General features: G+C 44.1%; 1 protein-coding gene across 11 annotated transcripts in view; it reads left to right on the forward strand.

Moving 5' to 3' along the window:
* The window catches only part of Large1 (LARGE xylosyl- and glucuronyltransferase 1), a 506,960-nt gene that overhangs the window by 279,981 nt on the left and 209,688 nt on the right, over positions 1–17,291 (forward strand). For all 11 annotated transcript variants that reach the window (XM_077798432.1, XM_077798429.1, XM_077798430.1 and 8 more), the window contains one exon: positions 17,112–17,283. In XM_077798432.1, coding sequence (XP_077654558.1) covers positions 17,112–17,283 — 172 coding nt within the window. The remainder of the gene's footprint in view (positions 1–17,111; positions 17,284–17,291) is intronic.

Below are 17,291 nucleotides of genomic sequence, written 5' to 3' on the forward strand. Positions count from 1 at the left end.
GGTGTGTGCCACCACACCCAGCTAGTGTGTCCACATTTTAGTTAAGAACAGACAAGTCACAATAAGAGGGTGTACTCTGTGCAGAGCATCTTAGAACACACTAGGGCACCCTCCACTGAAAATGGTATATCTCTCCCACAAACAATGCTCATAGGAGGAGAGAGATGCATACCCCGGGAGCCACCCAAGGATTAAATCAGGCGAGGGGAGCACACTTAGTGGCTGACAAGCATGATGCTAACTGGCCTCATTTCTTTATGAAATCCACACCCCAACCTGTTCAGCGAATGTGAGGGCAGAAGAGGGGGATACTGGATGAGACAGGCGTATGTTTCAGTTGCTTCCTGAGTTTTGATTTTCTCTTTTGTTGGATAGTTTGCAACAGAATACCAGTTGTATACCCTGTGGCTTGTTGTTAAGAATACACATAACTCTTGTGCTATGGGTGTCCTATTAAGGAGTTAATAACAAGAATCAACAAATGGGACTTTCTTAAACTGAAAAGTTTTTTCTCAGCAAGAGAAACAATAAGAGAGGTAAATAGGGAGCCTACATCATGGGAACAAATTTTTACTCCTCACACTTCAGATAGAGCTCTAATATCCAGAGTATACAAAGAACTCAAAAAATTAGACAATAAGAAAACAAATAACCCAATCAACAAATGGGCCAAGGACATGAACAAACACTTCACAGAGGAGGACATACAATCAATCAACAAGTACATGAAAAAATGCTCACCATCTCTAGCAGTCAAGGAAATGCAAATCAAAACTACCCTAAGATACCATCTCACCCCAGTAAGATTGGCAGCCATTATGAAGTCAAACAACAACGAGTGCTGGCGAGGATGTGGGGAAAAGGATACTCTTGTACATTACTGGTGGGACTGCAAACGGGTTCGGCCAATTTGGAAAGTAGTATGGAGATTCCTGGAAAGCTGGGAATGGAACCACCATTTGACCCAGCTATTGCCCTTCTCGGACTATTCCCTGAAGACCTTAAAAGAGCGCACTACAGGGATACTGCCATATTGATGTTCATAGCAGCACAATTCACAATTGCTAGACTGTGGAATCAACCCAGATGCCCTTCAATAGATGAATGGATAAAAAAAATGTGGCATGTATACATCATGGAGTATTACGCAGCACTAAAAAATGACAAAATCATGGAATTTGCAGGGAAATGGATGGCACTAGAGCAGATTATGCTTAGTGAAGCTAGCCAATCCCTAAAAAACAAATACCAAATGTCTTCTTTGATATAATGAGAGCAACTAAGAACAGAGCAAGGAGGAAGAGCAGGAAGAAAAGATTAACATTAAACAGAGACATGAGGTGGGAGGGAAAGGGAGAAAAAAGGGAAATTGCATGGAAATGGAGGGAGACCCTCATTGTTATACAAAATTACATATAAGAGGTTGTGAGGGGAATGGGATAATAAACATGGAGGGAAATGAATTACAGTAGATGGGGTAGAGAGAGAAGATGGGAGGGGAGGGGAGGGGGGATAGTAGAGGATAGGAAAGGTAGCAGAATACAACAGCCACTAATATGGCAGCATGTAAAAATGTGGATGTGTAACCGATGTGATTCTGCAATCTGTATTTGGGGTAAAAATGGGAGTTCATAACCCACTTGATTCTAATGTATGAAATATGATATGTCAAGAGCTTTGTAATGTTGTGAACAACCAATAGAAAAATTTAAAAAAAAGAATACACATAATTCTATGACCCCCATCGTAAAGTTCTCAGGCTTAGTGACCAAGTGACAGCATGGATTGCAAAGGGCAGACGTCTCTGTGGAGAGAGAGAAAATCAAGATAGAATGAAATCAGTTTATCTTCCAGAGACAGTTCCCAAGGAGTAGGTTTAGAAGTATCTTAGAGAAGAGCTCCCTGCACAGATATCCATGCAGCTAGCACATGGTGGGGGCAGATGTCTTGAAAGCTGAGGTGACAGGGTGCGGAGCATGTTGGGTGTGGTGGGGATGTAGACCTCGATGTGGGAGAGAGGGATCAAGACTGGTTTCTAGAATTCTGGAACCAGCTGGTGGGTACGTGGTTGTGAACAATTGGGGAGATTAAAGGAAGGAGCAGGCTTAGCAGGAAGAGCAAGTGTTGGTGTCGTCCTGAAGATGAGAGTGAGGACCGAAGCTGCCCCCAAGGGAGCTGTGCTTTCCTTTCCTTTCCCCCAAGTGCATATGCAGGATCGGCGGGGCCCACGCCTCGCTCTCTAGGCAGTTGGGGATAGGTGTGCCCAAGCAGGGTCACAGCCAGGTACACCCTGGAGCTGTGCACCAGCAGAAGGAATCCGCTGTCCCCTTCTTTTTGTATTGGGCACACAGGAGACTGCTCTTGACCTTGAGATTTAATTTGTGGGGTTCAGATCTTGGAGAGTCTAAACATAGGCTGAAGTATATAGGGGAATGTTAAAGCAGTCCAGCACCCAAAGGTTGGAGACCTTGGTTTAGGTGAAGTTGTTTAGGGTGAGACTTATCTGCTGGTTGAACAAGGTGCCTAGGTCTGCTGGACAGGGGTACTCTGCTTGCTCGGAGAAGGGCAGCCAAGGGCTAGCTCACTGACTTCAAGCAAAGAGACCTCCCAGGATGCTTCACTGGACAGTCTTGCTTTTCCAAAATTTGTATTCCTTCATGGGCAAGTTTCATTTAATCATCTTGTTATTTGTAAGAATTATAAAGTTGTCACTGTTGTTCCTTTAAGGAAGGAAGCTAAGGACTTCAGATCCTTGCCTCCTTCCTCCTTCGAGGTATTTTCTTACCCAAAGCAATATTTTCCATCAGGTCAAAACAGAGGCCAGACTTTTACTGTCGCACTAGGTCACGACAAGACTGTGCTTGTTCATCCACCTGCACTTTTATAAGTTTTCATAGGACTTTTGAGCAAGGTGCCTTCACCTTAGCACCATTGATTTTGGGGGCCTAATGATCTTGAGAGCTAAGAGTGTTGAGCAGCATTCCTGCCGCTACCCACTAAAATTCAGTAGCACCCCACCCCAAGTTATGACAACTTAAAATGTCTCTTAGTTGTCTTTTTTGTCACTGTGACCAAAAAGACATGACAAAAACAACTTAAAGGAGTAAAATTTTATTTTTGGCCCACAGTTTCAGAGGTTCAGTTCTTGGTTGTCCAGCTCCATAGCTCTGGGACCAAGGTGAGGTAGGACCTCATGGTGGAAGGGCGTGGTGGGGGAAGGGGACCCAGGGCTGGGAAGCAGAGAGTGAGTTCTTTTCACCAGGGACAAAACATAAACCCCAAAGGCACTGGAGGGTGATCTACTTCCTCCAGTCATGTTCTAACTGCCTACAGTTACCACCCAGTTAATCCATATTGGTGGATTAATCCACTGATCAGGTTATACCTCTTAATAATCTAATCATTTCTCTTTTGAACATTATGGCATTTTGTTGCAAATGAGTTTTGCGGGGACACCTCATATCTAAACTATAATAGGCTCCAAGAATTGATAAATGTCTCTTGGGGCAAAATAAGCCTCGTATTAGAATCTCAAAAAACTGGGGGTGATGTCACTGTTCGGGTTAATGGTGATATGATGATGAAGGTGGTAAGATATAAAACTCAAGCCGCTGAAGTCAGAGAACAGCTGAATGGATTTGTGCCTTTTTAGTCCCAACCTTGTGAGACATGGTGTTGCCTTCACTGGATACATCCCCTGGCCAGCCCCTGTTTGTCCTTTGTTGCTATACATTCGTGACTCTCTTACCCCATTTGGGACACTGCAGGATCTAATTCTCTTGGTTCTCTAATCAAAACGATGTGGAAAGCAGGCCAGAGTGATTTCCAAGATGACTCTGAATAAGAATCTTGGAAACATTCCAGGCTCTCATCCCTGGTTATGCCATGTCATCAACTTGGTTTGGGGCAAAGATGTGTTTATGTATCAAAATGTGGGGAAGGCCCCCTCAAAGCCTGTTGTTCCTACTTGTGTCTCATGATGAAGCATGACTTTAGACTCGTGACCGTGGCTTTCCTGAAGGTCAGGCGGGGGGTGAGTTTTAACTCTGCCAATTACTAGTTGTGCCATTTTGGACAATGACAACTTTTTTAAAGCCTTACTTTCCTACATGTTAAAAGGAAAAATGAATCCGTTACTTGTCCAATTTGTAGAATTATGTCAAGAATCAAATGAAATGCCAGACAGGAAATTGCATTGCAAGTGAGGCCATCCTGTACTTTTATTATTATTAATGTGATCATCATCATCCCTATTGTCAAAGATGGACATCTTCATAAACTGACCTGTTAAATTTCTTTTTATATACCCAACTCCCTTGGCTAAAAAAATCATCTAACTAGGATATTTTCATTGGATTTAACCACTCAGCCTGGCTGAATTCAAGAACCCCCGGTGGGTTTTAAATCCGCTTGCTACTGCCTAAATAATACTTTGGAAGATAAAATAGCAAGTGGTGATCAACATCTTATTCACAGGCATAATCGCTCTGCTGCAACTCCCCCTTCTCATCCCCTGTTATTATTAATAGGGTGTTATTGCTTAACATACACCGTGTCCCACAGTGTGCTTCTTGCCTTTACATTATATATACATAACCTGTGAGCCCTACCCTCCAAAACCAGCCATTGTGAAGAACCAGAGGAGATCACTGTGTCGACAGACATGGTCAGGGACCAGCGATTTGAGCCCCATCACTGCCACATAGTGAAATATTCATTCCCTCTAGACTCAGGATTAACTAGGAACATGTGATGGCCGATTCAGGTGGGCACTGTGCTGCGTAATTCCCTGCACAGCATGCCAGTTTCGGGCGTGCAGAGCAAGCAGGTGGCTTTGTCTCTGTTTTTCAGATGCTGAAGCTGAGAATCAGAGAAGGGAGTTGACCGCACCTGACTTGTGTTTTCAAATTCTCAGGACATTGCTGGTTTCATTACTATATGTTGATTCCAGATCCATGCAGCGTGAATATTTGCCAGGGATTTTTAAAAATATGCTGTGTGGGATCTTTTCAATGTTCGTGCAGACAACAAAATAAGAACTGAAGTTACAGAGCAAAGCCATCAATTTGGATCTTGACTTCTCCCTAGTTTATCTTTATTTCTCCAACTGTTATGGACCTCAGGCTTGATTGCAGAGAAGAATCACCTGGTAGGTATTAGTAGTACAGTAACACCCCCCAAAAGATGCTGAGGCTACCCTCAATTCCACATTAGCATCAATGTGGAATTTGGTGGTCTTTCTCATATGCAAACAAGCCACAATGCCAGCCTCCCCTCCCCCCGTAGATGGTTGGTTTTTCTGGGGCAGGCCCAGTAGTGGGCCCATATGAATGTGTGGTCAGTGCTGGGCTGGGGCTGCAGCAGGTCTCCCTCAGTGTGCTGGAGAAGAGAATGCAAACCTCCAGTGGACTGCTCCAGGCCAGCAGTGGCATTGTTCAGACACTAACCATTGTTTGTATAAAGCAAAGAATCCGAGACTACAATTCCCCCCACATGGTGGTTAGGTGGTAAACAACAGAAGTTTTTGAATCCACTGCAACAATCTTTTAGGATCTGAACATGTTTTTTCAAGCTTCCTTATCTGCTTTTTGTTTTGATTTTAAGAGTTTTCCTAATACATTGCTACTGGTCAGATGCGGTCCTATGGAGATTGGGGGAGACATCTATAATGAGAAGGAATTATCTGTATTGAACATAACTATGTTGGAGGATCCACTTATGCTAAAGTGTGGGCTCCATAAAGTGGTCATCGTTGTCTTTTTTGATTTTACTTCCCGTTTCCATCCTAAGAATTTTAGTACGAATTTTGTGCATTATTTTTACTACTTAATCATTGTCAGAATATCTTACTTGAAGAATCAATTTCTGGGAGGATGGAGATTTTTGGAATGAGAGAGACTTGATTTCCAATCCCAACTCCTATAATTCTTTTTATTTCTGGGATTTTCTTGGCATCTGCTTGTTAGCATTATTGTGTGGATTAAAAGATGACATTTGTACATTGCTCTAGGGTAGTCGCTGTTACATAGTGAGTATTGAACAAGTATAAATTTACCATCAGTAAAATAATATTCTGTGGTCTTTACCTATGATCTCCAAAGAAATAAACATCTTCCAGCTTTCTATATCTAGTACAGAATTTGGCATACACAATAAATAGATAAATAGTGACTTTTAGAATTAGTTGATGGGCAGCCAGGTCTCCAAGTGGAAGCAAAGATGTAATGGAATTATCCTGATCCACGTGCCATTGTCTTATAGTACTTTCCAAAGGTGACATTCTCTTCCCTTCTGCATTTTCATGTATGGTTATTTCTGCATCTAGACAGGTTAGACGGCTATCCTCAATCTGGTTTCCTTGACAACCATCATAAAAATGGCAAGGGTCTGTTGTGGAGGGAGAATGTCAACCTCACCACAGTCTATGCAGCCTCAAACAAGGCTTCAAGGTCAAGGTTAAAATATTTGAAATTACAATCAGACCTTTGGTTAATGTTTGTTAGATGTTTTACAAGAGCTGAATGAAGGCATCATCTTTTCAGGGTTGAACAGTGAAAAGGGTCATTTTGGCTGTTAGCTGGAAGAAATTCAGACTGCTATGAACAAGGTTTCTCCTGAATCCTTTCACTAATCCTAAAGAGAGTTCCACAGTTTTATTTATTTATCTTTTTAACCAACCAGAAATTAATTGACACCTCTGATTCATCCTCCCTAAACCTCCTTACCCACTTGGGAGTTGCCCTTCCCATGTGTTTAAAGTTAAATTCACCTACAAGGTGGATTTCTGAAGCTGAGAACAGAGGTGGTCACAAGCAAGGGCTTCACCTACAAAGTGCTCCAGAGCCCTCTGCAGATGAAAAGCCAAGCGCCTCATTATGCACAGCGGCCAGATGCCTGTCTAATTGCAGCCTATGTGGCTGCCCTTTAGATGGATCCCTGTGAAGCAGGTGATGAGAGTGGAAAAGAAGGAAGAAGAACGGGGTGGGGGCGAGAGTGAGAGATGGAGCCCCCTGCTCTCCGATGATGAGCCAGAGGACAGAGAAATGTGCTTTCTGCTTAAGCTGCCTTCTAATTAAATTCAGGAAGGGAGGAAGAACTAGGAGACTCAGCAGATGGTAATGCTACCCTCTGGAATCAGGTTTCAATGTGTGTGTGTATGTGTGTGTGTTTGCACACTTCTCTGTTTTATGGCTACTTTGGTGTTATATCAGCCTATATAGCTGTTTCTCAGATTCTTCTTAAAAAACATCATCCCTATCCCCAAAAAACCTTTGGAGATTTGACTCCCTAATTTACCCCAGTTGCTCCTGTCCTGAGATTTTAATAACCAAACCACTGGAATAAAAGAGCTCTGATATTTTTTTTTCTCATGAAAACCAGATTTTGCCCCCGTTAAGAGTGCATGCAGTAGAGTAAATTCTCAACAGTGGGGAAACAAGGCTTATTTATTTTTTTTCCTGATGTTTATTATCTCCATTCTCAGCACTTTGAGCAGCAGGTGAGTGTAACTGTAAAAATATGTATGCATATACATGCACATGCACATATACAGACACACACACGACACTGACTTAGAATTAGGGGATCCTTATCTCCTCTAGACCACACTGTGTCCGCAGATCATGGCTGATACTTTAATCCACAGGTACACACACACACATGAAGATTGGAGATACGCTGATCAGAACTGGTTCCCTCTAACTTGGAAATAGATGAGTGTCACCCAAGCCACCTGAATATCACCATCTTATCCCCAGCTCCCCTTCCAAACCCCCATCAAGTAAAACCATGTCTTCAATATATATAATTATCATATTATATTATTATATCCCTCCAAACCGTGTCATTACTTTCTCAAAGCAGTCAGAGGCTCATCAGAGCCTCAAAGTTAGAAGTCACTTAGGTGTTTATTGAATGAATAGATGAATGATGAATAAATGAATGAACCAGTTGGGTTCGCCAGTGTGTAGCAATCAGGAGGAAAAGTTTTCAGTGAACATTGTTTGTGTAACTGTATTGTTTTACTTTTTCAAAACTCCTCACTGAGTACCTTTGGTGTGTCTGACACTGTGCTAAGTACACATACATAAATACACACTGTGCACTGTAATAAGAAGAATTGCAGCTTCTAAAAATATTAAGTCCAGGCTACGCAGGAGCTAATGCAATTTTCTCCTCAGTGCATTGAAAAATCTATTAGTTGCGAAGGCAGCTATATTTCAGGAAATTAAACCACTGTAACAGTCCAGTTCACAAATCAGAACTCCCAGTGCGTTGAAATGCTCCATTTCATAACATAGAGCACTGAGGGATGTTCAGGCAATCCGTAAACGCTCCAGTGGCCAATCCCCTCCAGCTCCACAAGGCTAAACAGAGGGTGTTGCTTGCCAGGTGATGAGAAAGGGAGGGGTTTGACACCTCCAGTGGGAGGAGATATGATCACCTTCCCTGTGACTCACTGTGTCTTCATCCCTCTAAGATTACTTCTGTCTGTAGAAGATGGTTTCTGGGTGGATTTCTGAACAATGGGCATGTCAGGGGAAAGCCAGCAAATCATGTCAGGCGAGGCCATGCTGAATAAACACATGTTCACTGATGCCTGCAGGAGATTGCTGTCCCCTTCAATGACCAGCTTTGAGGCTCTCGGGCAGTTTTCCTCCAATGGCTGATGTAGGAAGATATGAACTATGTACTTCAGCTCTCCTCAGGTTGCTAGGAGTGTTCTTGTCCGCTGATGGAGAGCTATTTCTATTGAAACAGGATATCTAGGTTTAAAAAGAATTACAGCCAGGGAACGTTTTTGGCTCCATAGTCATAAATTTTTTGCAAGGCACAGAGATGCCTAAGGAATTCCTGATCTTATATCAATACTGTCTTTCCTTAATCTTTGAGAAAGGTCTTCTCTCCCTGTTCTTCCAAGAAAGTGGCAATTTCAGGTGAGACACATGGACTGGGGGCTGTCTTATGACTTGGTCTGAATGGTGCATTGATTGTTAATCCAGTGTCACCTGTTCAGCCCAGAAGACCTTGAGAAATACTGTTCTCTGTCTTCTCACTTAACATCTTATAGAGGATCATCGAGGACTTTAGAATCACTTTCATTTAGTCAGTGGGCGCTGTTTAAAAATACAGATGTCTGGGCCCTACCCCAGACTTGCTGAATCATCTTCTGGTGAGTCTAACCCCAGAAATCTACCTTTGCCGTACGCCTCAAGGTGCTGAAGCTCTCAGCAATTACGTTTTTCTCCAAAAGTCACTGGAGTCTATTCCAACAACAAGATGAGGAGGTCATATGTCTACTAGTGAAAACCTTTTTTTTTTGTTTTTTCTACTTTTCTAGGATATTATCCAGTGCTCTTTAGCGTGGTGTGCAGGACTCTTCAAAATTCAGCTCTTCCCTGCCTTTCTGTATCTTTCTCCAACACAACCAGCTCCACATCCCATCGAGGGCAACTGAGCATAGTTAGTTGGTTTGTGCTCACGAATGCAGGCACACACCTGGTTGGTTGTACTTCCCTCTGTGCCTTTCTTAATGCTAGTACTTCACCAGTCATCCTTCCCTTCCAATATTTGAGAAATTACACTTTTATCTCATTCTTCAAGACAAAATTTAAGGTTCCTGTCTTCCAGAAATCTCCACCTGCTTCATCCTTTCTCCATTCCCACCACTCCTCTTTAATTATCCTCCTGCTAGACTGCGGCTACACGGACTTGGAATTCGTCACAATCCCATTCATTCTGTACTGTAATTACAGGTGTGGTGACTGGTTTCTGAGATGGTCCCCAGCCATCTGCATTTCCTTATATTCGCACCCTGGTTGAGTCCCTTCCCATAGTCCATGGGCTGACCTATGTGACCAAAAAAGAGTACAGAAATGACACGTGTCCATTCTGAGGCCAGGGCATATTAGACATGCCAGCTTCCGCCTGGTTCTGTCCTGGGCCGCTCACTGTAGGGAAGGCAGTTCGCGGGCTGCACACTCCCATGGCCCTCTGGGGTAGACCAGCTGGTGAGGGCCTGAGGCTTCCTGTTGACAGGCAGCAGCAACCGCCCGCCATGTTGAGGGGGCAGATCCAGCAGCTCAGAGTTCGAATTCAGATGCCTGCAGCTCTTGAGAAATCCACCCAACTCATGCCCCCAAGTGCCCCCAAATTTCTGACATGCAGAAATTTTGAAAAATAAGTACTATTGCTGTTTGAAGTGGCTGTGTTTTGAGATGACTCTTTATGCAGTGATGAGAAGTGAACATACAGTGGGCTGCTACCCCTTGAGAGCACCGAGCATATCTTCTCCATCATGGGTCCTGGCCCCTTGACCCTCCTGGCCCACATTAAATCTCCCATAAGCGCTTATCTAAATGCTCTCAATTGACTGAACACGTTTCTCTTTGCTGGTCACAAATGCCGTGGCTTTACCTAGTAGTTATGAATCTTGTCTTTTCTGCTGTTGTACCTTCTGTTAGTGGCAGTGTCCATAATTACCAGTTGCCGGTGCTCACACATAGCCCGGGCATGCTCCTAATCCTATAGGGTGTGTGCTGGTCTCATTTGACAGATGAAAAGACTGAGGTGCATAGAGCTTTAGCTGCTTGCCCAGCGTGTCCAGCTTCCCAATGTTGGAGCCAGGATGGAAGCCCAGGCAGAGTCTAGAGTGTGTGTTGGGTGACCATCCTGAAAGCTAATGCTGAGCCTGCATCGTGTCACATGCCTTCCCGGGGACTCTGTGCTCCTACATCATTGCATGCTTCTCTGAAGCTCACACACAACATAGTTTCTATTTTCTCTGTTTTAAGAGTGAGGAGACTGAGTCTGAGACAGACACACCTGAATGTCTGTCTGTGGTGGTGGAGGTGGCCTTGGAGTCCAGGTGGCTGGTTTCATGTCATGATCCTCCTGAAGCCCCTGCCCCACCAGAGGACACCCTGCCCGCAGGTCCTCCTCTTTGCTCTTCTAAACTTCCTTGGTTGCCAAGATGACCATCCACAACAGAAAAGGCAAATGACTTCTCAAGCATTTTGCAGCCACTGTGACTGCATTTTTAAATTTTTGAAAATGTGTCAAGGTGATTTGTAATTCACAGAAAATGTTGATATGGGTAAGGAATCTATTTTGAGCCATGAATATTTCTAGTAAGATAGGAGAAAGCTTCCATGACAAACACAGGAACTCCCTAGAGAGAAACAGGATATTATTCCTATTTTACAGATGAGAAAATTCAGGCCCCGAGAGGTTAAAAGCCAGGAATGTCCAACTCTAAGGTGCTAGTATCTAACTCCTCAAAAAACTGCTGCTTGGTGAATCAGGACTTTTTTTTTTTTTTTTAAGAGACTCACTTCTGCCCTTGCAGGAATCCAGAGGAGTGAAAAGCCCACTTGAGTCAGTTAGGGCACCTGAAAGGAGGGGAAGAGAAAACCATTCACTTAAAGTAGATGTCTGAGGCTGGGGACTGAGATGACAGTATGGAAAAGGACTTGGCCTACATCCCCTCTACTTTGGGTACCTGGGCACCAGTAGGGCTCTGAGGCTTTCCACAAGACATCATATATAAAGCTCTTACTGCAGTGCTGGAGTTTTGCTGGGCACATTGGCACATGCCTGTAATCCCAGCAGCTCGGGAGGTTGAGGCAGGAGGATTGCAGGTTCAAAGCCAGCCTCAGCAACTTATCAGGGCCCTAAGCAACTCAGTGAGACCCTGTTTCTAAATAAAATGCAAAAAGGCGGGGGAGGGGGGCTGATGGGGATGTGACTCAGTGATTGAATGCCCCTGAGTTCAATCCCTGGTACCAAAAAAAATCCCAAAAAACTGGGAGTCTTATTTTCTATTATATTACCGAGGCAGCCCAGTGCCTCTTGAAAACCTGAGTCTTCAAGGAGAGTCGGGCATTGTTCCCTGAGCCCACCAGCCCCTTTGCCTGTCTTTCCCTTGTGTATCAAAAGCTTGGCATCACCTTTGGACCATTGCTGTCCTTCATCCCCTATGTTTGTTTTTTTAATTTTCTTAGTTATAGATAGACACTGTACCGTTATTTCCTTAATTTATATGTGGTGGTGCTGAAAATTGAACCCAGGGCCTCACACATGCTAGGCAGGTGCTCTACCACAACCTCAGCGCTATCCCCTCCTTTGTAAGGAAGCTTTGGAGATGTATCTTGCGCCCAACCCTTTGCCCCCATGCTATGTCCCTTCTCTGGGGATCACCTAGCCTCATATCTACCCTGAAATCACTTGCAGTGCTTCGTAGGAACTCTACCTGACCGTTAGCTTCATTCAGGAAGGGGAGTTTCCCATTGAGAGCCCCCTGACCCCCACTTTACACAAAAGTCTACCAACCTGGGCTGCTCATGGCATTCACACTCTGGATGAGTACCTTCACGTAGGTGGAGTAGGCGAGGATCTTGAGCACAGTTGCATTTTTCCTAATTAAAGCTTCAAGCATGCTGCTTAGAATTATTAAGAGCCATTGCAAAGATAATAGTCTATCCATTAAAATGACCCTAACTTTCATTTTTTTTAATTACACAAACCCTTGGGCATATTTATAATGACAGAGAGCGTGACAGGAGGCTGTTCCACCATGCCCAAGGGATGCTCTGGGGTGGACTAGCCTGGGGCCCGCCAGGTTTCCCCACCTTCCCTCTGATCAGGATGCTCCTCTTTCCACCGACCCCCTGCATGGCCCTGGTTGGATTAGAACTGTTGCCAGGTAGGAGGAAAGTCGAACACAGTGTGATTGCACCAAGGTACTACTGCCCAGAAAGGTCACTTGGGTGACCATTCCCACCCACTTTCCTCCTGAAACCCAGGATGCGCTGTCTGACTTGAAGATCCACTTGAGGGGTTTTGTATTTTCCAGCAGATTTCGGTTTGTGACTTTGTTAACGGTTTATATAGAAACATAGGCAAGGGTGATGAGCCAGGTACTCCCGTGCTGTTTCCCCTTTCCTGTCTTCCATAGTGTAGTTTTTTGCTTTTATCAAGCTCGTAACCTGGATCACTGAGCCCTGATTGCACTGACAGCCACACACTGGGGAATAGAAGTGGCTTTGTGGAGGCTGAGTGCCCACATAAACTGGATGCTTTGCAGTCCCCCAGCTGTGTTGGAAAGTCAATATCAAAAGTCCCCATTTTGCCATAAGAAAATGTAAGGCTCTTAGAGGTCATGTGGCTTTCCTGAGGTCAAACAACTTATTAGAAGTGGAACCACTTCCAAAGGCCAGGCTTTGGGGCTCAACAAACAGGCTGTTCCGCTGTGTGTACTAAACCTGGACTTCTGCATGTATGGACACTTCCTCCTAGTTGAGGATAGTGCCAAAGGTAGGATTTGAACCTAGACCTGGTGGACCCTGTAATTATGCATATTCATCAAACTGTTCTTGGGTAATTATTGTGTTGGATATTTGCCAGGATCATGAATGAAATTCTCAAGGAGTTCCAGTCAAATGCAAGAGAGAGACATGGGAAATTAAACCCAGCGTGAGAGCAGGCTGTGTGCAGGGAAGGGAGAGGTCAGTGCAGCCTGAGACAGCAGGGACGTGGTGACTGGAAGATGGTGGCTGCCGCATTGAGACTTGAAGGAAAAGCAGCATGTGGAGGAGGTGGGGGAAGAGCATGGTAGAAACCGTGCTACTTAAGAGGATGAGTAATCTATTATTGATGTGCTGCTTTCTATCAGAAGTTTTCCCTCACTCCAAAGATTCTTTACTTTTCTTGCCTTTCCTGGGGCTTTCTTTGTGAGCACAAACTCATTCAAATGCTTCCTTTACCTCTAATTGAACACTTGGACTTAATTGATTATGTATTAAGTTGGGGACTTGGGGCGACATTCGGGCCTGGGCTCATGTTGAGATTAATTTATTCCTGTAGTCTTACTGTTTGGTGATGCATCCGAGTGTCTCACATGTGTGTTAAAAATAAAGCTGAGAGTCAGGGCCATCTAATTAGATGGCTTAACCCAGCACGGTGGTGTTCAGTGTGCACCCAGCTCTCCCGCTTTGATGGCAACCAAAATAGATGAATAAGTTAATCAAAGGTCTGATTAAATAGCACGGCTCTGCAGCATAGACCACTGATTGCCAGGCTTCAGTTCAGGCAGATTCCCAGAGGAGGGAAGGAAACGAGCTGAGTTCCACAGGCCAGGGCTTTCATGAGGAAGAGTTTTATAAAGCACACTGGAGGGAATTGCTCACCGAGTTCTCAGATCTTAAGGTGATGGCTAGTCAGGAAGCCAACTCCCAAAGAAGGGTAATGTGGTTTGGGGAAAGAGCACCACCACCTCCTGGCAGATACTAACTATAGCTTGTGGCTCGCCTGCTGCGGGAGGTGGACACATGGCTCAGCTGCCTGTGCCATTGATTGATTTCAGGTGTGGATTTTGTGCCTGTTAATGTGTAAGGCCCTCCCTGTGCTTCGTTCTTGACCTTGCTGTTTAGTTTCTGTACCTGCATTAGCAGCAGGACTGCTGGTTATGACAGATTTGCCCATCCAGGTCCTCCCTAGGCCTCCGCTGCCCTCTTTGGGCCCCCTGAGACTGACACAGAAGGGCGGCACCACTTCCCTTCTGGTCCTCATCTGGATTGGCCGAGAGGCACCTACTAGGAGATGGGGGACCTGGGGAGAGTGAGGGTGAGACAGGTGCCCCAGTTCTTGTCCTGTGGGCTGCCACAGAGAGGCCTCTAGTGAAGGCTGCTGTTCCTGCAGGTGGCCTTGCTCATGGGGCTGCCCTTTCTGGATTCCACCAACTGCTGTCTTGGCCTTGTCTGCTGGGGTGGCACCTCCCTTCCCAAGTATCGGTTCTGTCTCTAATTCTGCATGCACTGCAGTAAAGAGTCTATTATTATTATTATTATTATTATTATTATTTAGTTGTAGATGGACACAACACTTTTATTGTATTTAGTTATTTTTCTGTGGTGCTGAGGATCGAACCCAGTGCCTCACACATGGTAGGTGGGCACTCTACAACTTAGCCACAATCCCAGCCCCAGATTCCGTCTATTATTAAATTGTCCTTAGACTTCCCAGTTTGGGTGTGCTATCTATTTACACCCTCACGGATGTGAAGAAGTACACTCTTACAGGATCTGCCTTTTACCAATGGCTGCCGAGACTAAGCAGACTTGTCCAAGCACACATGGTGATTGTTGGTACTGGAGTCCAAGTCCAGGTGCACCTAGCTCTAGAACCCAAGTGTTCTTCACACCAGGCACCACCTTCAATAGGAAGCCATTCAAGAGATGTCATTGTACTTGAATGAGGGGCCCAGTCAGCATTGCTGAGAGTCTTTCCCATGCCAGGAGCTTAAATCCTTCACCCCCTTTTGTTTTTCATCAAGCATATAGTGTAGGCATGTAGGTATATAGACACAGAAAAATGCCCCCAAATGATCCCTCTGAAGAAGTTGATGTCTTGTTTCCATTTCTTCTTTCTCTGCATAAATTTCAGCGGATGTATTTCCGTGCCATTTGAGAACTCATAGTGGGTTTTAAGCAAAAGTCGTTTTAAAGCTTGCTTTTTTTGTTTGTTCTTAACCATCAAAGCCAATTTCATTTTGTTACATCTTAATCTACATTGTTTCAAGCTGCTGGATAGTATGCTATCAATCAAAAGTGTATCATGTTTTAGTTAACTGCTCAATTTGGGGACATTTGGATGGTTGCTATTTCTTTACTTTATAGCATGGTAACAAACATCTTTGAGAATAGAACTTTGGTTTTTCATTTTAAAATTTGATTTTTTATTCTTTTTTCTTAAAGAACAGTGTCTTCTAAATGGAGTTAAAGGACAAAAGAGTATTTTGTAGGATACTAAAGATGATCCCATTTCCCAATAAAGGGGTTTTATCACAAGTTACCTCTTGAGAGTGCTCTCTAACTAACTCCAGTGGAAACTCCTCTTCACAGCTGGGATGGCACCCCTGTCCATAATGACCTTCACAACTGAACCTGCACATAGAAAAGCTGTCATCACAAAGTGTAGCTTTGAATACCAAGTGGCACCAAGAGGTGTGTGTGCCTGGCTGATGACTCTGTTCACCTGTGGGGCACGGATGGTTCCCGTGTCCTATGAAGGCTGCAATATCAGCACCCACTGGGTTGTTCATTGCTGTCCCTGTGTATGGAAGCTTTGTTGCTGTTAGGTGAGGACTGTCCATAGATGATGCCCCAGCCTTCCATGGGCATTTATTTGAGAACATCAAGAAGGCACCAGTACTAACCTATTCAATTACAGCTTAAAAAATATAGCTAAGCATAAGTTTTAAAATGCCAGTAAGTAGTGATGTTTATAACGCAGGTTTGAGATATGACTTACACACACACACACACACACACACACACACACACACACACCTGCCTTGGAACAATTTGGTACTGGTTGCAGAAGTATGATTCGGTTTTTGTTCCTTTTTGTTTTCTTTTTGCCTATCTTTCTTTTCTCCAATGAGCCTATATAATTTCTCTAATAGCCAAAATTATATTCTAAAAAACTTCAACATGGGCTTTTTATGTAATAATTATTTCATAACTATTGCTTTTCCTCTCACTAGATTCAGATTTCTTTCCTGAAACTGGTGCCAAATGTAAATTACATGAACAGAACTCTAAGAATATAGTCACTCACTTTTTCAACAAATTTGCATTGAATACCCCCCAACCCCACTTCTGGCCTGGTGTCACATACCTCGAATCCCAGCTGTTCTGGAGGCTGGCAGAAGGATAAGTTTTAGACCAGCCTAGGCAATTTAAAGAGATTCTGTCTCAAAATAAAAATTAAAAAGGGCTGGGGATGTGGCTCAATGGTAGAGCACCCCTGGGTTCCATCCTCAGTACTGGGGGGAAAATAAGTCAGGTTCCTTTCTTTTATCATGTTCTTATAATCAAAGATTTTGTTAGCACTGGTTGCCTTGTGCTCTTAGCATAGTAAAGTGGTAGCAAAGTTGATTAGAAGAGGACAAACAGGAGAGCCCCCTCAAGGGAGCACAGGTCCTCTAGGAGAGGGGAGCTAAACTCAGTGCTTTATGTGTCTCAGGCACCATTTGTAATGTTTTAAGCAAAGAATTAATATAGTGACTTTTTTCCCCTTCTCCAACTCCCTCTGTGCCTTATCCTGTCCAGTCTGAAGTTTCTTGGATCCCCAACAAACATTACTCTGGGATTTATGGCCTGATGAAGCTCGTCCTGACCAAAACTCTTCCTGCCAACCTGGAGAGAGTCATTGTCCTCGACACAGATATCACCTTTGCAACCGACATCGCAGAGCTCTGGGCTGTGTTCCACAAGTTCAAAGGTAATCTT

This window comes from Urocitellus parryii, chromosome 5 (genome assembly GCF_045843805.1).
Source record: "Urocitellus parryii isolate mUroPar1 chromosome 5, mUroPar1.hap1, whole genome shotgun sequence".
NCBI lineage: Eukaryota > Metazoa > Chordata > Mammalia > Rodentia > Sciuridae > Urocitellus > Urocitellus parryii.